At 32.9% G+C, this 27,948-nt stretch overlaps 1 protein-coding gene across 1 annotated transcript; it reads left to right on the forward strand.

The window, feature by feature from the left end:
• Nucleotides 1-14,795: 14,795 nt before the first annotated feature.
• LOC6642569 lies at nt 14,796-26,727 on the forward strand. Its single transcript, XM_015178367.3, has 6 exons — nt 14,796-15,227; nt 15,307-15,384; nt 16,217-16,349; nt 22,833-23,199; nt 23,282-23,379; nt 26,346-26,727. Exons 1-6 carry the CDS (start codon nt 14,808-14,810, stop codon nt 26,453-26,455), a joined length of 1,206 nt encoding a protein of 401 aa, XP_015033853.2. The 5' UTR covers nt 14,796-14,807; the 3' UTR covers nt 26,456-26,727.
• Nucleotides 26,728-27,948: the final 1,221 nt, after the last annotated feature.

The raw sequence follows: 27,948 nt of genomic DNA on the forward strand, positions 1-27,948 counted from the left end.
GTACCCGCTAAGCAATATTTTTCAGCATAATGATAGCTTGGCACGCAGCTTTTCAGTGTTCACTTCGTTTAAGCCTTTCACACTGAAGGCTGTCCTCTCAAGTCCATTTTGATGGTTGACTGATTAGCCAGACGATTAGGCTTTTGTGTTTTAAATTTATGATGGCTAAGCGCTTTTTAGACTTGACCTTGCTCATCTGATGGTCTCCTAATGGCAAATGGAAATACAAGTATTCTCTTCTCGTCAGTTATTTGGAATTTAAGTTCAATTAACAAACTCGATTATGCAGGAGCTTTTGGTATGCTAATCAATTGTAAATGCAAATCATTTAGTAATTAAATTTGAACATTTTGTTTTGTTTAAGAACATTTTATCCTAAAAGTTGTGTAAATATCTGAAATACTCAAAACTGATACCACAAAATGTCCAATTTAAGTGACCTTTCCATACTTTTAATACCTAAAAGACATATGTATTTCTAGTTGGGCTTTAGTTAAATAAAGTAAGTATAATTTTTTGCAATTTAGGCACAAACCTTAGTGAATTCTAAACCAACTCCTTTTCAAATCTATTACATTTCATCCGTCTTTATAATGTATATTTGATAAGAGAACGTCTAATTAAATCTTTGGCTTTGGAGTAGTAAATAAAAAATCCTCCATATTAATTGGTGTAAAAAAACGCATAAAAATTATAGATTTTTTCGTTCCTGTTCTAATAGATCGATCAACCTTTATGTTTGGAGCAAGTATTCCTATGAACTTATTTAAAACTGCAATTTTGACACCTAAAAGTATTTGATGGGGCTTTTTCTCAGCGAGTTTTATAAAGAATAATTCAGAATTCCTAGTTAGCCTTAAAACCCCAATTAATGAAATTGATACTTACTGTTTAAAACTAATGTAATGTAATAATTCTGATGTATTTTTTGAATACTCAAAAAGTTACTTTAAAGTAATCACCAAAAAGGTCTTTAGCCAAGCCCATGGAGAATTTATTGCTTTGTTTTTTTGCTTTTTTATGTATTTCTTGGCTAAATCAATAAGTTGATCAATTTTGGGCTAAAAAAATGCGTCGTCAAACAAATAATTATTTTGGTTATTAGCTAATTTGCATTTTTATTTCCTTAACTAGACTAATGATGATACCAATATCCTGAGGGAGTGAAAACATGACACGAGTAAGTCCTTGAAGAATACAATGTAACGTTTAAAAGGCAATTAACCTAAGTTGGGTATCTTGTCCAGGTTATAGTTGATCGGATGTAAATTGATTTACCTTTTTTATTGTGTATCTGTTACCTGTATCCTGTTTTGCAAATGTCCTGTGCGGCACGCAACTGAATTCCCACAGAACAACCTCATCAGAGTAATTAAGCAGCCACGCCCATTTCCGTGAGTCGGTTTTAAACGCGCATTTTACTAATTAAGTGGCAAATGAATGAAAATGCTGGTCCCTATCCTGTTCACTGATTTTTCAATTGTCCTATGGCCGAATCCTTTTTGTGACATAGAAGGCTTAATTATGCCAAATGTATGTATGTGTATCTGTGTCTGTATTTGTATGTGTGTGGATTTCATTTTTGTAGGCGTGACTTAGGTTCAACGAGCATTCGTTTTCATTAGCAGCAGCAAAAAGAGCAATATCAACGACAAGCATTCAGGTATCCAGGAATCTAGGAATCCTTTAGCTCAGTTTCAGGTCAAGTTGAATTATTTTAATGATAGCTGACAAGGCAAATGGCTAAACACGACCTGGAACGACGAACGAAGCAACATGAACGTGGGCAATGGAGTCGGATGACAAGCCGCATTAGCATGCATTACATCAGGACACTTTCCTTGGATCCTTCGTGTTTGGTTTACACCAAAAAGCATGCTGTAATTACTTTATGTCCGAGTCGTGTTGGACTTCTACTATTTTCGGGGCAGCAGCCAAACCACCAGACAGACAGACAGACAAACACGGAGACAGGCTGCCTGGACATAATTGTAACCAGACCACGCCCACACAATTAGAAACACCCCCCCTCCCCAACCAACACATTCACGAGAAGAAGAAGAAGCAGCATAAATCATAATTACTTTGCTCCTGCCTCCGTTGACTCGGCTGGCTTTTTCCTGCTCACTCGAGTGAAGACGTTTATTAAGCGCCATTACCTCGGCATATAAAGTGCTTTCTGCAGGCACTTCCCCCCTATCCCCCTATTAACCCCCTTCCAACTGGGCGGTGTGTGTGTGTGTGTGTGTGTGGGTGTATATGTTAGTGGGTTTGTTTGTTTGTGCCTCTGGTACCCACTACAATTGATTGCACTGTGGTTACGGGTCGAGTAATTTGTTATTGCTATTTCATTTCTCGCCTTCCTGTGCTGCCTTGTGGTTTCCCACAGCTCTCAACACCTTACCCTCCCTCCATCCTTAGAAATGCACATTTAGCCCACTTGCCACACCCTCCGAAATGTTGACTTTTGCTTTACATTCCACTTTTTCTCTCTTATTTTGGTTGGCATTTTTTTATTATTTATAATTTATTTTTCTTTCATTCAACAAAATGAAAATTTAAGAGCTTTTTCATTATTTGCCCTTTCGCTATTTTCGCTTTTGGCCCATTCTCATTTGTTATTTACCTTTTGTTCTATGCATAATTAATAATTATTAATAATGCTGCAAAAAAAAAAAAAAAATATTAGATATATCTAAATATATTTTCCATGAATATTTTGCGGTTGTGACAGCTTTGTGGCTTATGCAAATATGCCATGTATTAGATACATGTTTATTATTTTAGTTATTAGTTTGTTAACAAACATAATCAGATGCGAAAATACTCTTTGTATTCGTCTCAGGGTGTTGGGATTTACAGAGGAAGCTAAATACCAAGGATTATCTTGCATGACAATAAACAAAAGTAGACCTCATCACAATGGAGAAGAAAAATATTGTTATTCTAAGCTCTGGAGTAATCTAAAGTATTGATCTAATCGGTGGGGCATTGTCCTATAAGGAAATGAACAGAAATTGTATTTAGATTTTCTAGTTTTTCATTTTTACAATGCTTAATTTTTCTCATAAATGGATCTAGTGAAGGAATCCGGAGGAATAACCCTCTGGAATATCGGTCCAACTTACAAAATGCCTTAGCTAAATGAAGTTTAAAGATTGAGACAAATAAAAGCTTAGAGTATTTCAGAATAGTCTGTCATTGCAATTTTTTTCTTCTTATGTGAGCAGCAAATAATTATGCATCAAAAGAAACATTGAAATTTGAAATTCCATTTTAAATTCTTATTAATCAATAAACAAACTGCTCAAAGTTCAATTTATTTCGACTTATTGGGAATTTCGCAAAAAGTTTTCTTTTCATTGCGACTGCATCGTTCACCTTTTCGATGGATGAAAAGTTTTGTTTTCCTTTTTACCTTGCCACTCATCAAGGCAATTTGAAAGGCACTTGAAAAAGTTTCATGCACAAAAGCCATAATAAGGCTCATCATAAAATTAGAATACGAAAAGAATGAAACAAAAAACAACAACCAAAAGAAAGAAAAGAGCAAATACAGAATAACAAAGCCAATGCATAAAATTTTCACTCATCTAGAGAGGGAAATAAGTTCAAAACAAATCGGAGTAGGTGTACTTTAGAGTGTAGAGTAACGACGAAGATGATGAAAAACTTTCAACAGCATCACGTATACGACCTGCATGACCTGAGCATAATAAATGTGTGTTGTTTCTGGCTTGTTGGCTTACTGGCTGGCTAGCTGGTTGGCCGACTGGCTGACAAAAGTTGTTGCGGTCACTTGGAACTAAAATAAAATTTAATTAACCCCAATGTAAGGTTTTGGTTGCCAAGTGAGTATTTAAGTATTTGGTACGTAGTTACTTTTGTTTTGGCCAGACAAAGGTAAATTGCAATTTACCGGATACTCGTTGTACTTGAATTTCTCTTGGCTTTATTCTCAGAGAAGTGGCTTTCGGATGGGGAGAGGGGTTGGAGTGGGGGAATAGCAATGATGCAAATATGAGCTGCACTTCTAGTGAATTATAGAGGTTAATTTGAATACTCAAGTGTACCAAATAGACAGACAAGTAGTAATACACACAGAACAAAGGCAAGCATACACACAGACACACAATTCTGTTTTGGAAATTTTCGCCACGTAAGTTAGATACATGTATAGGTACATTAAATTTTTGTTCTAAACTTTTAAGTAAGTAGTTTTAAGTCAAAACATTGAGCAAAGCTCTCAACTTACTCACTCTGCACTATTTTCAATCCTCTTGATTCATTTCTAGCTTCATGCTTTGTTCCAAATATGTAAGGTTTAGTTTAAGTAATTTTCAACAAAATTTTAGAATTTTTATCAAGCAACAACTAAAATAAATAAGTTGTTTATGATAAACAAATATTTCTCCATTCTGTAAAAGGTGTCTATAAAGAAAAGGGCTAATATACATTAGGTAAAGGATTTTCCTTTCATTAATTATATTTATTACACACAAAATTTGCATTAAAAATTAATATTGTCTTGTTATTATATTTAGAATATTTTACGTAATCAATTTATATTTTTAAGTCTTTTGTTGTTAATATCTGTTTGTTCTTTTTTTTAAGTGGAACACTTTTTGCAGTATTTTATACACATTCCAAGTAATTTCCTTTGGTAAACAATTTCCAAAAGTTTTTTAAAAGTATGCGCTAAGTTTGTGGGTTTTTTACACGGTTAATCCCTAATGTTTAAGCTTTGACGGTCTTTATTTAGAAATAAATTAGGCGTACGACTTACGCCTACATCCACACACACACACAAACACACACGTGCTCCTATGCTTATCTGTGTGTTAACTCCGTCTCCAAAGTGTGTTTGCTTCTCTGCGGAACAAGTAGTTGTTGTTGTTCTTTGACACAGTTAAGCAACTTTCACTACTAATTTCTGTTTTCGCATGCAAGTTGATAATTTGCAGTCCAAACAATGCGGCAGAGAGTGCCAAAACATAGATAGTGAGATAGAAAGTTTAAGATTTGTTTTATAGACAGACACAAATACATTTGAGTCAAGTCCTTGAGGCGTTACTTTATTGTTTTTACCAAAATTTATATTCAAATATGTGTTAGATACACAATTAATTTACTCAGCACTATTAATTGGCAGATCAATTTCTTTTGTTTAATTTTATGGTTTCAATGGCTTGCATTCGTGTCGAGCTTGCAATTCAACATTTAAGTTTATATATTTACATTGTACATATGTATTTTATTTATCATTACAATATCCACATATTTTATATCAAATCAAATGAAATTAATGCATTATATTATTTATAAATATCCGATGCTAATTTGTGTGAAAAGTTTATTGTGAAAAGCATTTTGTTTATCTGATGATATCAAGTTAATATTTCGCATTCAACCCAAAATATACATAATTATTTTAATTTATAAATCCTTTTTGTTTTGACTTATGTGAGCAGCAGAAAGTGTGTTCCCAATATTCCTGAAATAAAAATAGTTGAAACGATAGAGCAAGCCAATTGCAACTCTTTAATTATTTAATTAATAATAACAATTGTGACAATTGAATTGTCTTATTATCTGATATAAGCAATTTTATTTGCTATATAGAGCAATATTTTTGTATTATATTAAACTAAGTCAATAAATTTTCATGTTTAAGTCTTTGGTTGTTAATCTCTGTTTCTTCCTTTTGTAAGTGGAACGCATTTTGCAGTAGAGCAAATTGAACTTTAATCATTTCAAGTTATTTATTTTCGTTTTAAACCTTAAAGATTTTTATTTAAAATCCTTAAAAGTAGGCTATGCTAGATGAAATAATTGAAATCTGGGGACTTTTTTGTTGCACTTTGATTAAATCAATACATTATAAATACAGTAGAGCATATAATATTAAGTTGAACCCACTAAATATCTGCACAAAAATTCTATTTACACGTACAACAAAAACACAAAGTTAAAACTTTTTAAATATTACTTTCACGCTGCAAATAAACATGGTTTTTATAGCTAACAAAAGAGTATAAGAACATTGTGAATACCTTAAAATTTAAAATTTAAAAGACATTTTAGTAAACTGTTTAGTTAGGACTCTGACACTAAATCTCTTATATAATAACTTTACTAAGCATGTTTACCTGAACTCTATACGTTTAGGATCAAAAATGTATAAATTCTTATTTACCATAGTTTTAATGCCTTTATTAATACCTTTTTATACATTAAAACATCACTAATTTTCAATAAACGCTTTCAGTAAATTAAAAATTTTGTACTTTTTCTATATTGAGTTTGTTGCTTATTAAATATTTAATACACAGATAGCAATTTCATTGAAATTACTTGAAAAATAATTCTCACAATCTTATATTTGGATTTTCCCCTTGCTGCAATTCATTTTCTATAAATAATACTTTATCTTCAGCTATTTTTAAAGGTGATACGCAGATAATGACAGAAGTACATTTTTCTTTTGTCTCTCGGTTCATTCTTGTTACTTTTTACACCTCCCTTCAAAACAATCAAATATCCGTTACGTGCCCTTTTCTTTTATTACGTGTATCTAAAATTTACAACCAAGTATATATAATATTCAATTACACTATCCCGTTACACTCTCTAGCTCTATGTGTTTCTGCAATTTTTCTGCAAAGCAACTGAAAATTTGTTATACTTGCCAAATTACAAACCATTTGAAGTGCAATAAAAAAGTCAGTAGCTGCAGTAACAGTAGCAACGACAAGGAAGTCAGTATAGTCAGGGTTCCGAATTCATCCATCAGGAGACGGATAATGCAATTGAGCAAGAGCAGCTGTCTGTAGACGGCCACGCCCTAAGCAACGCCCATATGCTTAGTTTTAGCCACTCGAATGCTGAAATGGAGTTAAGCGTTGAGCAAAGTGAAACGAAGTGCAATGTGATGAAAGTGTGACAATGTAAATAGTCGTGCACGCCCGCACACACGCACACACACATACACCTATACACACTCTCATATGTGTGTATGTATGTATATGTGTGCGTTTAGAACATATGGAAGAGCGTGCGTGGCTAAAGCCAACATTTCCGTTTCCGTTTCCAACATTTTTTCCCCCCAAGTTTCTTTAGATCTTACAATTGAAAACGAAGGCAAATGTCTGTATATAGTGTTTGTGTGTGTTGGTGAGTAAGTCTGTTTGTGTGCGAAATTGAAGCATTACATTGTCGAGAGATGTTGGCATGTCCTCCATAGCATGCCCGTCAGCCAAAGCCCATCTATGCCAATACCTTGCACCTTGTACTTTGGAACCTTCCTTCAGGATTCTGGGTCCTGGCCTCATTTGCAGCTTCAGCTGGCTGACTCGTTACACGTTAGCTTGTTGTGCTTTTATTCCGGGAGACCCTTGTACTTTTTCTATTACGTGGAAGAGTGTTTTGCTCCATATGTGTGTGTGAGTGTGTATGAATGTTGATGTTGTTCCTTTACTCCTTTCTTCAGGCTTTTTGAGCCTGGCCTTGTTGTTGTCCTTGCGCTTTTATTGCATGTTTTATGGAAATTTTCAAACATTAGACGCACTCTGCACATCAAACGCATTTAACGCATTTTCAGCAGACTCCCTCTCTCTCTCTCGCTCTCGTTCACTCTGAAACATAGCCAGGCTAATATATGCATGTCCTTCAAATCCAGAGACCCAGCCAAAGGGGTTGAAAATAAGAATAACTTCTTTCATAAATGCGCACAATATGTATACCCCATTTCTGATCACTACGCCATTGCTTCTGGCATTAGCCTAAAAGCCAATTTGGCAGTCGTTCTCTATCAGGTTGACTCCCCTAAAGCGCACCTGAGCTTCACTGTGCGTATAGCATATTTCATGCCTCCACCCACTTTTACCATATCTGCATCTGAATTTTGGCTTTTTGAGCATGGAACACACACACACACACAAACACACAAACTGCTAATTTGGTTTGATGTATTGCTCCAGAGACATCCATCAGCAGTTGAAGCTATGATTCTGTTTGCCTCTGCATCACTTCGAGCTTGAACAATGAACAATGAATGGGCTGAAGCCAACAGGCCTAAAAACCAAAATTGATTATGTGAATTTTCTACGTTTGTATCCTGTTTTTGCTCTATCTGTGATCTGTGAGCCTTGAAGCTGAAACTTTTTTTTTTCGTCTATACTATTGATTGATTTAAACTATGTATAATCACAAAATTTATCAGTATGTGCTTTAGGCTAGTCAATGAAGTCTGAACAATTAATTAGAAAATTATGCACATGAAATTGTTAATATATGCACACAATGTTATCTATATTTAATGAGTGATCTAAACTTAAACAGATATACAGTTTATAATAGAATGAATTCTAATGTTTATTCATTGGAATTTGTGCATACATTTTGGGCTAACTTGATATTAAAATTAATTAATCTGCAACAAAATTCATTTAGAGTCTGTCTTGTTAAGTGAAGTGAGAAATAAATGAACAAAGATATTTTGATTTGGTTATGGGAAATTGAACTCGAATTTCTAAAGTTGTTAAAACAAGAAATATATTATTATGTGAAGAATAAATCTTTACGCTGATTGATTTTGAAAAGCCAAAGCTAAGCTTACATAAACCTTTAATTTCATAGCGAATATCTGTGAACATTCCATTGGTGCTTGGATTTTTGAAATCTTACCATTGTAATTTTAATATTTTTAAATTTTAAAACGGTATAATTTTAAGACCTAAAAAAATGTCTTGAAAACAAGTCAAACAATTTGTTCCTACTAATTCAATCGATCTATTACTAACCTTCTAATATTTTAATTATATTCACAAATTACATCGATTTCCTGCTATAAAATTTTGATTTAAAATTATCTCTATATAATGTAAGTGAAGAGTTATAATCTCTTAATTTAAAGCTTCGATTTGTTTATTATATTGAGATGATGTACTGTAAATCTTATTACCATATCTTTAACCGTTTTCAAAATGTTAAAAATTTCGGTAAAACCTAAACTCTATACCACTAATTTCAAATTTAGAAACAAGGTTTGTGTCAATTGAAATTTTGATTTTTGTATGGTTTTTGTTGGTTTTTTGACTTGGCATTTATTTCAAAAATTATTTTTGAATAAATATTATTTTGTATTAGGAAAGAAAGTGAGTTTAATTCCCCTTCGAATGAAATATTTCTCGTTAAATGAAATATTCCTATTTCCTTCATGTTACAGTTTTTTTTTCGAAAATTTAAAAGATGGAATTTAATTTTTAACAACTTTTTGTTTCCTTAACCAGAAACATTTGGAAAAAAATGAAAAGTAAAGAAGCTCTCCACTGAAACAACCCATATTCGAGTACAGCTGCTCCTAAAATTAAATGAATTGTGTTTAAAAAGATAACTTAGTCTGTGGCAAGTTTGTTTAATAATTGGATAAAATGCTGCATAAATTAGTTTTTTCATAGAAATGCTGATAACTGCAAGGCAACAGAAAATGCGTCATAGATTAAAATTAACCACGACCTCGACTTTTTACACTCTCTCTCTTTCTATTGCAATGTTGACATCATTAATTCAATCAGTTTGAAGTAGCAGTTGTAGTAAAAGTAGGATCAGCAATGGGAACAGCAGCTGGAGCAAATGATGGCAGGACGAGAAGGAACCATCACCATCATGATGGGGCTATGGGGCAATGGCTGTGGCACAAATGCTATTAATTTTGTGCTAACACAAATACAAACACATAGCAAGAGCCATAAATTCATTTATAACTTCTATGCACACACACACACACATATGTATACGCCCACATAACAACAACAAAACACATACCGTATTTGTTGTCCGGTCAAATCCACTTTCACTTGACACATAAATTGAGTTAAAAGAAATGCCAAATTGAATTTTATTATACAACATTTGCGCTCGATTTCACACACAAACGAATGAACAAACCAACGAACGAACGAACGAAAAACATTAACAACAAAAAATGAAAAAGGACCTTAAAAATAAAATTGAGAGTAAAGTGAAACAAATCCCAAATCCCGACACGTGTGCCATGTGATTTGTAGAGTCCTTTGAAGGAGAATCATGCCAGCAAAAAAAAAATTTGCATGACATCTTTTTCTTCGCTCGGCCTAAAGAACCAAAGAGATTTGACAACATCAAATGATGGCCGAAAATAGTTTTCTTTTCTATATGCAAATTATATGTGTTTGCTTTACTTTCCATTTTTTGTCCATTTTTGTTCTTCTCGTCCATCTTTTACTGCCTTTAAGGACTCGTTGCGCATTTAATTGCAACACCAGGCTAAGGGGGGAGGGGCGAGAGAACAAAGCATAAAGCAGAAGAACATTTTATGACTCGACATTACCAAAGTGTTAACGATGAACAATGTACAAGGAACACGCAGATTGTTCGTGTCCTCATCAAGGATTTTTACTTGTACGTGGGTTGCCACATTTCTCCATCCTCCAAACTATGGATCCCTTCCCTTCCCTTCGCCTCCCTTCCATTCCATTGTCTTCTGCTAGTGTCTGCCTGCCTCATTATAATTCGTCTGGTGTTTGCTATTTTTATAGACACTGTTGGAGCCATTGTCAATTGTTTGTGCACTCGAGTCTAAAGACTCAACAGAACTCAAGGCATAAACAATAAATAACATAAAAATAGCAAAAACAAAAACAAAATTCTAGACAAAAACTAAATTAAATGTTTACTGAAGTTAACTTAAATTTTTCACATTTTTGCAAATAGACTTCTTAGAGATCATTTTGCCAAATTTATTTTATTTGAATATACACTTTAATCTTATCATAATAAAGGTTGCCAAGGCAATACATTTTTCGAAAAATATGACTTGGAATACAAAAAAATATGTATGTAGAGGTATGGATTTACTTTGGCTTTGGCCTTGGTTGAGTTTACTTTTAAAGACAAAAACAATAATAATAAAATAGTACGTCGAGTTTCAGGTCGAACGACTTTCAGCTGTTGGCCTTAGCATTTGTTAGTAAATCAAATTTATTGCCTGATAAGAAATATTTTCACTTTTTGAGTTTACCTACTGACCTACTTAATGGAACTTTAATTTTAACTACTATATACTACTATACAACAACTATTATAATTTAGTATCGCATCGGTTGTAATAGTCTAATGTATGTATGTATGCAGACACTTCTTTCTATCTATTTTCCCATTGGTATTTATGTGTTGATTTTCAATTGCCATCGCTATTTTAATTCATCTTCAATTTTATCCTCCCAGCTTGGGTCTATTCAGCACTTGACATTAGGCTGCATTTTTATTTGGCTCACGTTGTTTTGCTTTTGTCTCTTGGTCGTAAATGGAACATGATGTTGACAATATGCATGGCATGGTCTATATGAATATATCTATATGCACTATAATCAATGGTGTTCTCTACTGCGAAATCTCCTAGTTGAAAATATTCAAAGAATGGTAAATGGATGGGATAGGATATTTAAATGTTCAACATTTCTGTACAAGTTTTAAACGAGTAAACTGTTAGAAGTCTAATACTAAATTATGCAACAGGTTGTAGAAATGACAAATGGCTGTGAATTTGACAAAATGACAATAATATGCAACACTTTTTTAAAGTCCGCATAGAAAATTTAGTTTGAAACTGGATTTTGTATATTCTAAACATCAAAATCATAAGATTTTCATCTTGCTTCGTATTAATTAATTGGGATTGGTCAGTTTTATTTCAATTAATTTATCTTCTCAGTGGGCCTTTTAGAAAAAATTTGATCCTAAGGATTATCTCGCGTCGCGTCCTCGATTTCGATCAATATAACATTAAACATGCATTGTGGCTATTATGTATATTATTTAGCTATATTAGAATAATTGTGTAGGTACGTAAAGTATTATTACTATTTAAGTATAGTCGAATTATTATATGCGTCCTACTATACTTTTTATAGATTGTTCTGAAACGCTTGGATTATCAATCCTTCTTAATACGTACTCGATTTCTTTTGTAGCTTTGAATAAATGAGATAAAGGATAATTTTGCACAAAATGTCACATTGTGGAAAATTTTCATCACACATATCTTAAATATTATATATAAAATGTTAAATACATATTTATTTTTAAGATCGCATAAGTTTCATATGTTTGTAAAATAATTTCCATAAAACTGTTAAAGAGAGTTGCAATTGGTAAAATTTTCGCTTTTTGGAATACTCTTTGAAATCTTTATGTTCTCTTTTCCGGCATTTATTTATATATTTCTTTTTTTCGTTTTTCAATATTTTTTGTGTTGGTCCCAAGTTTCTAGCGACGCGTCGAGATGGTTGGCCACCTTGTACACTTGTTCGTTTGTTTGTCTCTTTGTCTATTTTAGTTGTTGTTTTTGTTATTTTTGTCATTTTAAGTGCTTTGCCAAATGCACATGAGCGCTGAAGGCACATCACACACACACACACACACACACATATGGATACACATACAAGCAAATAGCAGGCAGCTGCGAATGTGTCCTGGTCCCATGTCCTAGCACACTGGCTGTCCTGCTTCTCTGTATTTGTGCACTGCCGGAAGCTGTTGAGCGCGTGAAGTGGCGCAGCGAGTTGCTTCCTCTCCATCCATCCTCCCCTTGTGCTTGTCGTTGGGTCCTGGTTTTGATGCTGTTGCCGGTACTCGATCCCGGTTGGGCGACCTACAACCAACATTGGCCAAAAATACAAATGCGAACAAACTTGTCCCGTTGTTGGCTGCAATGCGAAATCAGTTTTTATGCCCATAGACGGCGGCTTAGCGCTAGTCAAAAAAAAAAAAAAAAAGAAAAAAAAAACAGGAAAAAGTTTACAACAAAAATGCTAAAGGAAATGCTAAAAACATTGCGGCTTACGTTGCCGCCATCCGATTCCCCGCTCTGCTCCCCTCAGCATTCTGCAAACACTAGTGTGGATTGCTAACAAAACATTTCTTTTTTCCTCTAAAAAAATGTCTGTTAAATTTGTTTAGCAAGTTTCTCTAGCTGATTTTTTTTTCTCTCTATTTTCCTGGAAATATACCAAATCCATAACGAAATGATAAATAAGAAAACTAAAAACATTAAATTGAAAAGAAAAGTTGTTCAAATGCTTTTTTAAAAGCCATTCGGGGAAATAGCTAAAGGAAAATGTCTCTTCCAAAAGAAAGTCTGGTTGAGAGCAAAGCAAATAAAGACCAAGACGACCAAATTATACACTACTTAGAAAATAATATGAAAAGGGAAAGTATCATTATCAACCTTTCTTATTTTGATCAAATCTTTCAATGATTCATCTTTGTGTCTTATTTTTTTTTACATTTCAATGCTGAATATTCACTTATATTACACTTACGACTTACGAAGGGATAAAGAGCCTCAAATCAACAACATTTTCACAAACTTAATATACTTTAGATTTTTACCATAGGAATAAAGGGTATAAAGCAGCCTTATTCGCAGCATCTAAAATCAACGATTTTTAATATGCTATTTGTTTGGCCCTTTCCCCGTACAATCATCTTCAAGCAATAATGTAAAATAAAAGAAAAAGAAAAGGCAAATACAAATTTTTCACATCATTTTCACACAGCTGAGAAAAAGGAAAACATTTACATGACATCATGTGGCGTAGACTCAGACATTTGGAAGAAAACTTTGCAAAATAGAACAAAGGTTGTTGCAGAAATTTCAAATTGCTCAGAGCAAAAGTTTCATTTGAAAACAAATTGAAATGGAATTTCTGACAGGCTATTGAATTATTCAAATGTCAATAATTTGGATAGAAAACAAAGAACTACTTTTAGAACAATTAATGTTTTCAAGGAATTTAATTTGGCATTTAATTTGACAAATGAAATATCCAATAACAAGTCAATCTGACAATTATAGCGTTTAAAATAATTTAAAAATCATAATATATTTACTTAAATTGACAAATTCGTATTCCTCTTTGGATCGAAAAGATATCAATTACTTCTTAGCTGAGATTAGTTACAAATAATTTTATGTTCTAGCTAAATAAGTAACCAAAAATTGGCATTAAAAAATTACAAGAATCAAAATAATATTCTATGCTAAAATGTTTCCATAGCCTGAACCAAGTAAACTGAAAATCCGAAAAAAATATTTAACTTCGTTAACGACCAATTCTATTTGTTAAACTAAATTTGATAGGATTTATTTGATTAAATGTATTTTACTCATAGTTTTGCCATGTCAGATGCAACATGGCGTATGCTTGATTTTTAAAACAAATATAACTTTCTGCTACATATAGAAATATATACATATATATGTGTGAATGATCGTTTTTGTATAAAACATTTAATAAACGTATTGAATCTGACATTTTTTGTATTTTACATTGGCTGAACTGACAATTGAAACTGCTTTTATATGACCATGCAAAGAGTAAAAATTGTTGTATATAAAAATACAAAATATTTTACAAAAGAATAGTTAAAAAAAAAAAAAATGGAAAAAATTCCATTCACCTTTTTTGGACAGTTTGTGTGTTTGGTTTTTTATTTCTTTTTTTTTTGCGCCCAAAAGTTGACTACATTTTGTGGCCACTAACAAATCAAAAGGGCAAACAAGATAAATGGCTCAAAGAGGGCCAGTTGTAAATTCGTGTTGGATAACAAGAGAAACCGCCAACAGAAGAGGAATGATAAAAGATGAGGTAGAGTCTCATACTAACTTGGGTTTTTTTTTCTTGTTGTCTTTTTGCTTTCCTTACAACTTGGCAGGTCTCTTCACAGCTGTGGCAGCAGCAGCTGCAACAACAACGACAACAAGAATGCCAACAACACTAACAACAACAACAACAACCAGGCAACCGGAAGACTTCAATGCTGGTGCTGATGCCGCTGCTGCTGCTGCTGCTGATGATGAGAAAACACTGGCAACAGCAACAATTTCAACGTCCTTGTCTGCGGTGCAGACGCCACCACAAACGGAAGCGACGAATCACACTTTCAAGAGTTTAGCCTTCCTGGCTGGCTTTCCTGACTCACTCCTCGCCCCATTCGGGGCATTTCCACCCGCCTCCTCTTCATACTCCTCCTCGGCTACATCAGATGGCTTTGCGGTGGCGGAAACAGACCTTGGACAGTCGTTGCCAATTTTTGACTTTGGCATGCCAAGGAATATCACAGGACGAACTGGCCATACGGAGGCAATAATTAAATGCCGTGTCGATAGTCTGCATGATAAATCGGTGAGTGTGAAACTTAATGTATAACAGTTTTAAAATTTCTCTTGCTTAATCAAATTTCCCTTGTCACACACACATACAGGTATCATGGATACGTAAACGTGATCTGCATATCCTGACCGTTGGCACTGCAACTTACACCTCCGACAAACGATTCCAGGTAAATGCATTCAATTAAAATCATTTCCGTCGGTCGCTTCGATTTGTCGTTGTATCATCTAAGACTACAAATACGAAAACTCCACTTGAATAGTTTCATTTTACAGAAGCCCAAAATAATAGCTCCATGTGGAAAGTCTTTTTGATAAAAAATTCATGGAGGTTCTTGAACATATATTTATATATTCTTTTCCCGTGACTTTTCTGTAAATGTAACCCAATCGATGACATTGTTTTGCATATCAATTGATTACATTATTGAGAGATTAATTTTCATAAATTTTTCGACATGGCTCAAGAATATTTTAGCATAATTTATTTTCACGTTGCCAGTACCTGACCATAATAATTTATATTTTATGTAATTGTTTATAACATTTCTGATTAAAATTGCTATTTCTAATTCATAGTTAAACCCTTGTTGCTATGCCAATTTATGGCATATACATTTTTCATCTGGCATAAACATATTTTAATGGATAATTAAAAAAAAAAAAGAGAAAAGACTAACGTAATCATTTCCTGCTGAGCTGCAGCATAAACAAAGCAAATAAACAATCGATTCGCATAATTGTTTAATTTTCATGAATATTTCCCAAAAAGAATAATAACTGCAGCTCATGCAAATTTGTACGCTCAAAAATTCGTAAAAGTTTTTATTTCATTTCTCTCTCTCTCTCGCTCTTTCTGTGTTCTTGCATTTTTGTTTGTTTGTAAGTTGTAAATGGCAACTGACAGCAGAAATGGGAGAAAAATTGAATAATGGTTAAATTGAAAATGAAACTGAAAATGTATTTCTGCATTTCGCGTCTGTCTATCTCTGTCTGTGTCAGGTAACCGAATCGAAGGATTCACGGGAATGGACGTTGCATGTAAAGGCGCCCCAAGCAAGAGATAGCGGCATATACGAGTGTCAAGTGAACACCGAACCGAAAATGTCCATGGCATTTCAATTGAATATCATTGGTAAGTAAATCAGAAAAGCACCAAAGTGATTGAAATTTGGGGAAAATATATGGGAAAACTAGTCATTTTGGCAAAAATTTTTTAATTAATATTGGGATAAATGATTATTCAATGATTTTTTTTTAACATTATTACTTTAACATTTTAAAATTTTATAAAAAATAATAACTTTATCATTAGGATTGTTAATATTAAATTAGTAAAAGTTTATGACTATTGAAATCATAGTTCTGGGATGTTTTCAAGTGTTGGATCATTTTTGAGTGAACATGTGTCTATTCTTGATCAGCAGTTTATCTACTTAGTCGAATTACTAGAACGAACTATTATGCTTTTCAGTTCGAAAACCCAAGCACAGTGTGCTCAATTAAAGCTCAGGGCGTTAGTCAAAAAGCAATTCAACACATAAATAAGTTATCAAATAAATGAATGATCAATTTAGTGAGTGGAAAAGTGTGTGAGTGAATAAGTGAGTAGGTTAACAACTGACTGAGTGAACAAATCACTGAGTAGGCCAAGCGATTGATTGAATAAGAAGTCAAAAAGCAACTAAATAAAGTTATTGAACAAGTGAATAAATGGGTTATAAAGTTATATAACAATAAAAACGTAATTTAGCATAATTGAAAATGGCATTAAATCTTGGAAATGTAACATGAATATTATTGACTGGGTTTTTAAAACAAATTCATAATGGAATGGACCAAAATTCCACCTGCACTAACGTTCATAAGTGACTGAGTGAATAAGCAAGTGAGATAGCAAGTGATTAAGTAATGAAGCGAGTAAATCAAAGGCCAACGAGTTGTCAAAAAGCAGCTAAACAAGTTTGTGAGGTGCTTGGATTGAACGAGTGAACAAGTCTATGAAAGAACAAGTCAATGAGTTTTCAAGTAAGGGATCAAGCAAGGGATAAAGTAAAGGATCAAGCGAGTGAGTGCATAATTAAATGGGTAAATAAGTGAATAGGTCAACAGGTGACTGAGTGAACAAATGAGTGATTCAGCAAGTGATTGAGTAAACAAGCGAGTGAGTCACTAGACTCACCATTCACTAGAATGGTTTTTGCTCACTCATTAAAGAGCGATCCAGCTCTACTAAGGATGATTGTGACGATCTCCTATAAAATGACATAAGTCTACAAGAAAAATGAGCTTTTTAAACCTTTTTTATTATATCCTGCCTAAATGCCTAAATGAGCCTGAATTTTTCAACTTATCCAAAGAGTAATAATATTTCGCTTCTCTTTTTGGCTGATTAGTCCTGTCGTTTTTTAGAACACTAAAAGAGAAATTCGAAGGGGTATTTTTTTTTTATCAAATATTCGACTCTTTGTAATCCGTAAATGTACAAGTTGTTTACCATGATGTCCCATGTAAATGACTATTTTCCACTTAATTTACTTGGTAAATACGCGAAATGTTTTTTGTGCATTCATCAGAAGATGATCCCTTGTATTTGCACACATTTGCCCGGTTCGGTTGGACCGTTTAAATGCTTATTTAAAATGTTAATTCGTTTTGCGCTACGCCAGCAGCTAGCAATTATGATTATTTCATTCGTTTGACTGCCAAAGCCCAAAGGCTGAAGCTTGGGGTTGAGTTTTGGGTGTTTGGGTTTTCGGCGGAGCTTCTCCATCTAAGGTTGAGAGCGGTTCGTGTGCATTTTCCGTTCAAATGTCCGTTGGGCATACATTTTTAATTTCGTATTTTTGCCCATAAATAAATAATAAACAAAAAAATAAAAAAAGCAAACAAACACCAACAAAATAAAAAAAAAACAAGAAAGAAAATTGTTGCTTGCAAGGTCCCAAAGTGCCGACGGGTGACAAAGCAGCAGAGTAAACTGAAAGTTTACGTTTTCATGGCCATCAGAGCAGGTGGAACTCCTGTTGAACCTCACATGAGATGCTTACTAATGTAGGCCATGATGGGATCCAGGGAGAGTTAATTAGCATGTCAAGCCCAACGGGATTCGCACAGTAAGCCAATGTGGCTGCTTCTGCTGCATGATTGGAAATGTATTCAACGTTTTAATGACTCATTAATAATGGGTATGCATATAATTAGCAGACACTGTAGATACCTTGTCACACAACAATACAACCGCAAAATGGGTAAACGATAAAAGATGTCATCAAGTTAATGTTGACCGAATTGATTAATTAATGACATTATAAATGAATGAATGAATAGTTAATACATTTTGAGCCACTGTCTACTTTTCCTCCATCTTAAACAACTTCGCTTTCTTATTTATTTTCTATAAATTTAAGTCCAAGTCAATTTTGCAGTGTTAGTTTGGTAACAAATATTTGTTAATATCATTTAAAAGGTCCATCTCAGTTTTAAAACAAAAATCAAATAAAAAAGTATTTATTAGTTTAAATCTTAAATTAAGTTAACTTTAGGAAAATATATTTGGATTGGACACAAAATATCCCTTTAAAACTCTAGTTTGTATGATAATTACTTTGTCAAAATAAGAAATATATCTACGACTTTTTAATATGATAGAAAAAAGTTCTAAATATCTGACGATGCATTGCATATTTTCCCGAATCAAAAGGGGAAAAATACAACAAATTGTTAAATTTTCTTTTTAATTTATAGAATTAATTTTTATAAAGAAGATGATATGTTTTATTAGTGAAAAGAAAAAACTGAAGTTTCTTTTAAATTTTTTCATCAAAAGTGTCTGAGGATTTGTAGGATATGGATGAGTAACTGAATAAACAGAATGGGTGAATGATAAATTTATTCAGTATTCACTTAAATTTTTTAATGAGATTTTGTCGACTTCTTGAGTACTTCTCGAAAGCTTTCATGTAGGAAAAGCTGGTGGCTATTTCGATTGCGATAAGAAACCAAGCCAAGTGACTATTGAGAACTTATTTACCGGCAACAGAATACTGACATTGCCTGTCGGCATCTGTTGTCAGCCACTTATGCAAATCAGTTTGCAATCCTTTTTTAAGTTTTCGATTATGCAGTTCTGAGCCCCCCTCTCTCGCCCTGGCCTGTGGCCATTATTCTGTCCTTGTTGTTGTTGGCGCTGTAACAAACGCATTTCCGATTACATTTTCCTTACGGCCGTATGCATTTTAATTTACGTTAATGAAACAATTTCAAAAGCGTTCGCTGGGCTACTGGCGACTGGTCAGTGGCAAACTGGCGACGTCCTTTAATAACATTATCGGCATACGTGTCGTATGAGTGACTTTCGCAAGGACCTTAACTCTTCTTTGGCGTTCTTTACTTTTTCCGCTTCTGTTCTGGATTTTTTTTTTGTCGTTTGTTTTCTGTTGTTTTTTTTTTTTTTTGTTTTTGCCCTTCCGCTGCGTTGTATTGCATTTAATTAATGTCATTATGTAAATTTATGTGCCCAACTGGCCGATTTTTATTTCTCATTTTTGTTGTCAACTTTGCCTTTTTCCACTGTTTTTGCCGTAAGATTTATGTGTCTCATATAAATTCAGCTTGGCCACCAAACATATATGCCATTTCGAGTATGTGGTGTGGATGAGCTAAGAAGATAATTTATAAGATCTCATACCCGTTGGTTTATATGCGTATTAATTTTTTTTCTCAATATTTAATTGTAATTAACAACATGATTGATTAATAATTGAGGCTCTTACGCAATTAATATAAAGATAAACAAAAAATACAGCAGACAAATATGACTGTAAAGTTTTGTAATCAAAATGAGTGTGTTTTAGTTTTAAATTTATTTGAACTCTCAAAATATATTTATAAAATTGTATCACTTTAAAAGTATTGAAAGGGAATCATCAGAGAGCCATGGTTATCGACAGTTTTACCCCAAATTTATCATTCAATGAAATATTGAATCATTTTAATTAAGTTCAAATTGTGTTACATTTTATTAATAAAGTTTCCCAAAAATGTAGTGCAAAGTTCATTTACATTTTAATGAGCAAGAGACCAACTTATTTGCAGCAGAGCATGCCCTTCTAATTTTATTAAAAAAAAACTTTTATATTTGCTCTAACATTTTCCCTTAATTTTCACAAAAATTTTATCCACATCTAATTAGACTGCTTGCAATTTTTAGTTTAAACAAAACTATGCAGGTTTTGTGTATAAATTTTTTGATGCTTATTAAAGGTTGTGGGCGACTATTATGACTAATAAATTTATCATATTTCTAAGTAGAAAATATCTACGAGAACTGTAAAAAATCGCCGAAATGCAAAGGGTTATGTTTAATTTTTAAGCCAAAAACTCTGGGTAATAAATTTTCTAAAATAATTATTGTAATTTTAAGTTCCTTTAGATTATCAAGTTCACTATTTTACAAAAATTTCATCTTTTACCTAAGGTTGCAATCTTTCGTACCGAGTTTTTAATGTCACGTTTTATTTTATTTTCATAAAATATTTAAATTAAAAAACTTCATGCACGGCCACACAAAATGCATGGAAAACTTTACCGACAGCTGTCCCAGTAAAAAAAAAGGAAACAATACGAAGGAAATTCTACCAACAAAAGTTGGTAGAGTGAGTAAAAAAAAAAATCACCGAAATGAAATGAAAAATAGTGAGAAGGAAAATTGTTGCTGGTGCATTTCTGTTGAGTCGAGGCAGAGCGACCGCCTCTTTGGCTGGGTGTTAATTGCCTTTAACGCAGTGACACTGCACAAACACCAGCGCACACACACACACACACTTACCGAATATACAAATACATACGTATTTAATGGTGCAGTGGGATTTTTCTCACGCACACACACACACACACACAGACTCGGAAAGAAACACACACGTACAAACTAGCATATATGCAACATATGCCACAGACCCCAACAAACAGACACACACACAGACAGACAGTTGTAAGAGAGGAAATGAAGGCCATTGGGAAAGGGGTATAAATGAACTGGGAGTCAGTAGAAGGAACCACTAGACAGAATGTCGCCACGATCCTTTGCAGACACTGCATATTCCCCATCCCGCCAAACCCATGTAATCGTCATGATATGCACTTTAATGGGCACGACCAATGCACCAAGGCATGCCATGCACAGTGGTTCTAGTCTATGCAAATAAAGAGTTTTTAAGGAAAGTTTTAGGTTTAAAATCTGAATATGAATTCATGCTTGTTTAATTGTCATTTTCATTAATTTTTTACTACTTGGATATAGCAACAACTTCCGATATCCTTTCGAATAACAAATTCGCACATCGTGCTTATACGTAATTGTAGACTAAGGCGACAAAGTCTGTAAGTCTTGAACTATGTCATAATGATACTTGTCTTGACTTGAAGGTTGAATTGTTGGCTCTGACTCCGTAATGTTCCCTTAAAGTATGCAATAACGTTTCCTCCTGAATCTTGTAATTGCATATTGACGAGTTTTTTTAATAATTCTTTATCCCATTAGAAGATCTACATTCTATTATTGGATTTAATTCGGTAACCGATGAAATTCTTTAAAAATCTAGTTTTGATTTTTAAATTTTAAATCTATTAAATATAATAGAAATATCTGATACCTCGGTCTGATTTATATATATGTAGGAATTTGTCCTATTTAATATATTTATTTGTAGTATTTTCGTATAAAACACAGGGTAGTTCAGATATCCAGCACAGTTAGTCAGTTTTATATATATGTAGGAATTTGTCCTATTTAATATATTTATTTATAGTATTTTCGTATAAAACACAGGGTAGTTCAGATATCCAGCACAGTTAGTCAGTTTTAATCGTGAGCTCGTTATTATTTGGGTATAAAAAATAGATGTTGGCCTATTCTCAGTCCTACACGATCTGCATAAAAAATTTCGTGAGAATCGGTCGAGCCGTTTCGGAGTAGTTTTGTAGCAAACACTACACACTCGAGAATTTTATATATATAGGTAATAGAAATATCTGATACCTCGGTCTGATTTATATATATGTGCATAGTTAGTTTGATTATTATTTTTGAAATTCTTTTGTTTACAAAATCGTAAATTATAAACTCTTAAAATTTTAAACCACTGTGAAAAACTTTCTGTTATTGTTGTTGTATATATTTTTACTTGCCTTCTGTGTTTTTTTTTTATTCATTTGTTGTTTTTGGTTGGGATATACTTTTTAATTATTATTATTTGTACAGTCCAATGCATAATAAATATGATTATTAACCCAATTTTTGGGCCAGAAGAGAGCGGAAAATGTGGCAATGCCCATATGTAGGTAGGGCCCCATTTGTGTGTGTGTGTGTGTGCGTGTGTGGATATGAACAAGTGTGCGAAACGCAAAAATCTGGCACCCACTTCAATTTTAGTGCAATTTAAAACTTACGTATGCCCATGAAGTTTTATGATTAAAAGTTTCATGGGGGAGCCAATCGATTGCTGAAAATGATTTTACAACCGAATGAGTGCAAATTGAAAAGTTTAAATGGGAAAATATTTAAGGATTTATTTTTCATAATGATTGATGGAATTATTTCCTTCCCTCTGTTTAATAGAAATCTCACCCGATGCCAAGGCAATCATTAGTGGACCACATGATTTGCATTTTAAAGCTGGCAGTGCAATCATACTGAACTGTGTGGTTCAACAGCCTTCGGTTAAGGATATAGGACCCATCTATTGGTATCGAGGTGAGCATATGATCACACCCTTCGATGCCGACGATGACAGCGTACCGCAGCAGCAGCAGGAGCAGCAGCCCAGCAAACCACAGTCAAAACAAACGGAACAGAGTTCGATTTCATTGGAGGACTCTAGGAAATTGGAAACCTCACTCAATGAGGTTCTCAGTGTGGATCTGCAAAAGGATTTTGCCACACGCATCGCCATGGAATCGCAGCTGGGTGATACCCTGAAGTCAAGGTGGGTATCCGATTATTAATTAGGTTCTTTCTGATGCCACTAACTAACTTGCCGCTTGCCACTAATCCCTTCCTTGCTTCAGGCTACGCATCTCGAATGCCCAGACAACCGATACTGGCAACTACACATGTCAGCCCACAACGGCGAGCAGTGCCAGTGTACTGGTCCATGTGATTAATGGTGAGTTGTGAATGGAGTAGATAGTGGGCTCAGGTGCTTTTAACTGTTCCTCCTAATTACATACCCGACTTGCCGCTTTGTCACAACCAACAATAGTTAGACCTTACAGTGAGCAAGAAATATATGTGTATATGCTGTTTGTAAACAAATTGAATTTACAATTGGTTACATTAATATCTTTTAGATTGAACTTAAGCTTTTTTGATTACAAATATCGTAATTTGAAAATTTTATAAGCTTGGAGTTTGGGAGTTTATTTTAGGACTTTAGCCGTTATTTAAAAACTGAAACAAACTTTAATATCCAAAATTCATTACTCAGATTCATTGCTTAAAACATTTTAAATGAATTTATGAATTTTTACGTATTTTTCTGACCAATTTAAGAAGTTTAGTATATAAATCGCATATAAGTATGTACCTTTCTGTAATGTTTCCTTTTGTTGAGAAGTAAATGCAATTTCGAAATTTATGTGCCCATAAACTGAGACAATTTTAAAGGAAATGCAAATAATTCAAAACCTTAATACATGGGGTTAGAAAATTACAAATTTTTGTTTTGAATTGTCTAACATCTAAACTGAACATAAATTACACAAATTTCGAACCTTTTTTTACAAAAGCTGAAAATAACTAAAAAGCATGAATATAGAAACATGGGAATAAAATATTTTATACATAGTTTTATTTGCGGCCATATCAAAGGGAGCAAATTGTGTAAGTTATAGCCTCAGTTTAGGATATTTTTATTTCATGTAGTTGGGTCAATGACTTACCCTAACTTTAACTCGTTCATTAAATTTGTTATTACTTTGGCCCTATTTACTTGCCCGCGGCTTAATACCAACTTAGTTGTAGTCATTTTTCTTTAACTCACTGTGTGCTAGTGAAATTCATCCTTCATGTGGAATAGGCAACAAAAAACTAAAAGAGAGATGAAGAAAAAAAACACTATTTTACTCGCTATCCTAGCAGGTTTTTGTCTACTTATCTTTTGTTTGGTTTGTTTTGTTTGTTTGTTTGTTTACCCACGGAGATGGGCAAGCCCACTCGGCGTATGAGTAATGGTCTTCAGCTTGCCTACAAGAAGATGTCATTTGAACTTTGCATATTTTATACATAAATTAGACAACAAATTAAGACATTTTAAGCTTAAAATGAGTCAGAGCCTCTATTAAAAAAGGGCATTTGGACATCGTAAACTTTTGACGCGCTTTTCCACATCTTCAACCTATTCGCATTTGTTGTTGTTGTTTTTGTCGGTGTTATCGTTGAATTTTTATGGGCTAGAACAACAAATTGAAGTGCATTTTGATGTCCAAATGTTAAACGAAATGTTTGGCACTTAGTTGAAATAAAAAGAATTTACATATTAAAGACTTCTCTGATACCAAAAAATGTCGACAATTTAAAGCTATCATAAATATGATTAAATGTCTGAGACAAGTTAGAAAAGGCAGTTAATCATATGCCACATGTGGCACAAACGCGCACAAATGTTAGATGAAAGGCAACCACCCGATGAATAAACATAGAAATGGTAACCAGTGACTTGGGCATAAATACTAGATAATAAATCAAAAGAATTACAAAAATTTCACAAGATGTAGACTTCATTCTATATAAGAATATTGATCGTATTAGTTTTTGAATAAATCTAAAATAAAGGTAAAACTTAGATCAAACCAAATAAATTTTATTTGGAACTAAAAATGTTTTAAATTTTATAATTTTTGTCTAAGAAGATTCTTAGGATCGATTCGAAGCCTCCACGCTGATTCGACTGTTCCATTAACTTGACTATAGCTATTAAACTTGATCTTAAAAAAAAAAAACGAATATTTTATTCAAATAAAAGATCTGATATATGATTCGTTTTTGAGATATGAGATTTGACATAATATTTTTAGCAAATGGATTTATAACAAAAAACCATAAAATAGTTTCTTAACCAAAGTTTTTTGTGATTTTCAAAGATTAATAAACTTATAAAATAAACGTATTAAAATTCTTAAATTAAATTAATTTATAAATTATATGAAAAAGTGAATTTTTAGTTTTATTTTGTTTGGGGTTCTTTAAAGTAGACGATAATCTTGGTCTTCAATGAACTCAATGTAGATTTTTGCTACATTTATAAATTTTGACATATTTTTCGTTATCTATATTGCAAGTTAAGAACCTAAATTTGTTATAGCTGATAGGTGTCTAAAATTTCCAGAGCCTAAAAAAACAATGGGTAAGATATACTCCATGGGCTTTAAGTTCTTCCAATACTAAATTCATAAGATGTACGGGGTTGTTGCTTTAACTCTTTTAATTTAATTCTTTAACTACTTATCAAAGATTTTATATTTAAACTTTTCAAGCAAAAATATAAATTCAAAAATAACTGGAAATTGATGTGCTTTAAAAAATACATTCAAGCAAGTTAAAATTTGAACAAATAAATGCTGAATTCTGATTACTTGATATTTTAAAGTTTTTTATACGATACTCTATTCCATTTGTTTAGCTATAATGCTAGAAATTCTAAATTTCTGAATAATTGGTTTGGCATTTTCAATGTATTCCTGCCTACGTTTTTATCAGTCAAATTTCTGCGACTTTTCCAATAGAGAATGTCTAATGCAATTTTCGTTTGAATCACCAAGAGACTTGAGAAAAATCTGTGACTGTATTTTCTTTTTATTTTTTATTTTTTTTTTTTAAGAATAAGCAATGGGAATAAAGCATTGACAAATGATGCTCTATGAAGAATATTTTAGAAAACCTCACACAATGACGGCACGAACACACACAACCATAAGGAGATGTCATTAATCTAAGCGAGACTTTGTTTTTGTCCTTATGTATGTAGAGAGAGAAAGATCCGAGTTTCACAATTAAATTAAGTTGTTTATTCTGGGTGCAAAATTTTAAATATTCACATGTCATACCGTTTGCCATTCTATGTGCTCTTTACAGATGAGAATCCCGCAGCGATGCAGAAAAGTGCTGGATTTGCTTTGTGTGGCCTCGACTTGAAGCTGCGATTCAGTCTCTGTCTGTTGTTGGTCCTCCAATGGACAAAGTAGTATACATATATATATATATATAGTTGCTTGGGTACGTGTTTGGTTCTGTTGGTGAAAGTTGCCTAGTCCCTGTCATTCTCAGCAGTGGTTGCTCTCCTCCCAATGCTTAACAACGTTATTGCAGCTAGGAAATTATATGGCATTTTGAGTTCGTTTTCTATATATAAACATATATTTTTTTCCGTTTTTTGTGGATTGCCAAAGGGAAAGGCAAACAAGGCAGACATTTCTTTCTTTATTTTTTATTTTCCTTTGGTCTCTCTCTTTCTCTTTCTCCCTATCTCTCTCATTCTTTTCTATATTCCCTTTTTTCATTTCTCATCTTTTTGCCTTTCAAGCATAATGTGTTTCTTTTTGTAATATTTACGTTTCATTGTGAGAAAGTGAAAGTGAAAAGGCATGAAAAATGCACAACAGAAGAACCAGTAAAATGGAGGTGGCGGCGGTGGTGTAGAATGATGTAGGAGAAGAAGGAGAAGCAGGAGGAGAAGCAGAAGCAAGAGCCATGCAAAGGACAGGAGACAACTCTGTGTAAATACCACAAGGATGCGGCTGTTTTTCATACATTTGTATCTGTATGTGTGTTACTGTTTTATTTCATTATTGTTTTCACTTTTTCCTGCAGCAAAAAGCTCAAACAGACAGTCTCTCACAAAAATCCACAGACACTCACAAAATTGTAATATATAAATAGAACAAAGAAAATAAAAAAAAAAAAAAAATTGTGGACACAACCCCTAAAAGTAAAAGAAACTAACACATATATCTACTATTAACTTAATACGAGTATATACATACTTATATAATAAATTAATATCAAAAACTATACACAAACTCTTCAGTTGGTGTATTCAAATGAAATTGCGTAAAAACTTATGCATCAACTTTTTACCCAATTTCATTTGTCATAAATTGTAATAAAAAATAATACAAAACTTAGTAATTGTAGGCATGAATTTACTAAACCTAAGCAACAACTAAACAAACAAACCAAAAACGAAAAAAAATGCAGATTTTAGATAATTTATGTGATGAGAAACCTAAAAATAAATAAATCAATGGAATGAATTCTTTCAATAAATAACAAAATGACAAAAAAAAAACCAAAAACTTCATATTTACCTTCTAAAAAATGTATTTTTCATATTTATCTATCGATTTGGCTTATACATTTAAATATTTTCAAAGCTTTTCAGAACAAATAAATTTTGGCCTATGGTAAGAGTTTTTAATGAATTAATTTATGCTGTTTTAATTAAGATCCTCTTAAGAAACTTATGGCCCAACTAACCAAAAGCTCAACACACAGTTTGCATTAAAATTTATTTTCATTGTTTATATGGAATATAAGCGATTCTTTTCTTACCTAAAGAGTTCATTTTATAGTTTAAGATATTATTATTTTATAAAAAACAGTGCAAACCGAATTAATAATGATAGAGAATTTTTCTACTTCTTGCAATCTATCCTAAATTAATCATAAGTAAATTTTA

This window comes from Drosophila willistoni, assembly GCF_018902025.1.
Source record: "Drosophila willistoni isolate 14030-0811.24 chromosome 2R unlocalized genomic scaffold, UCI_dwil_1.1 Seg167, whole genome shotgun sequence".
In the NCBI taxonomy this organism is placed as follows: Eukaryota; Metazoa; Arthropoda; class Insecta; order Diptera; family Drosophilidae; genus Drosophila; species Drosophila willistoni.

Excerpts from the sequence above, each read along its gene's own strand:
- LOC6642569 (XM_015178367.3), top strand. The coding sequence starts at position 14,808 with ATGCCAACAACACTAACAACAACAACAACAACCAGGCAACCGGAAGAC. Across the intron at positions 23,200-23,281 it reads GGTGATACCCTGAAGTCAAG|GCTACGCATCTCGAATGCCC; the intron begins GTGGGTATCCGA and ends TCCTTGCTTCAG. Across the intron at positions 23,380-26,345 it reads ACTGGTCCATGTGATTAATG|ATGAGAATCCCGCAGCGATG; the intron begins GTGAGTTGTGAA and ends TGCTCTTTACAG.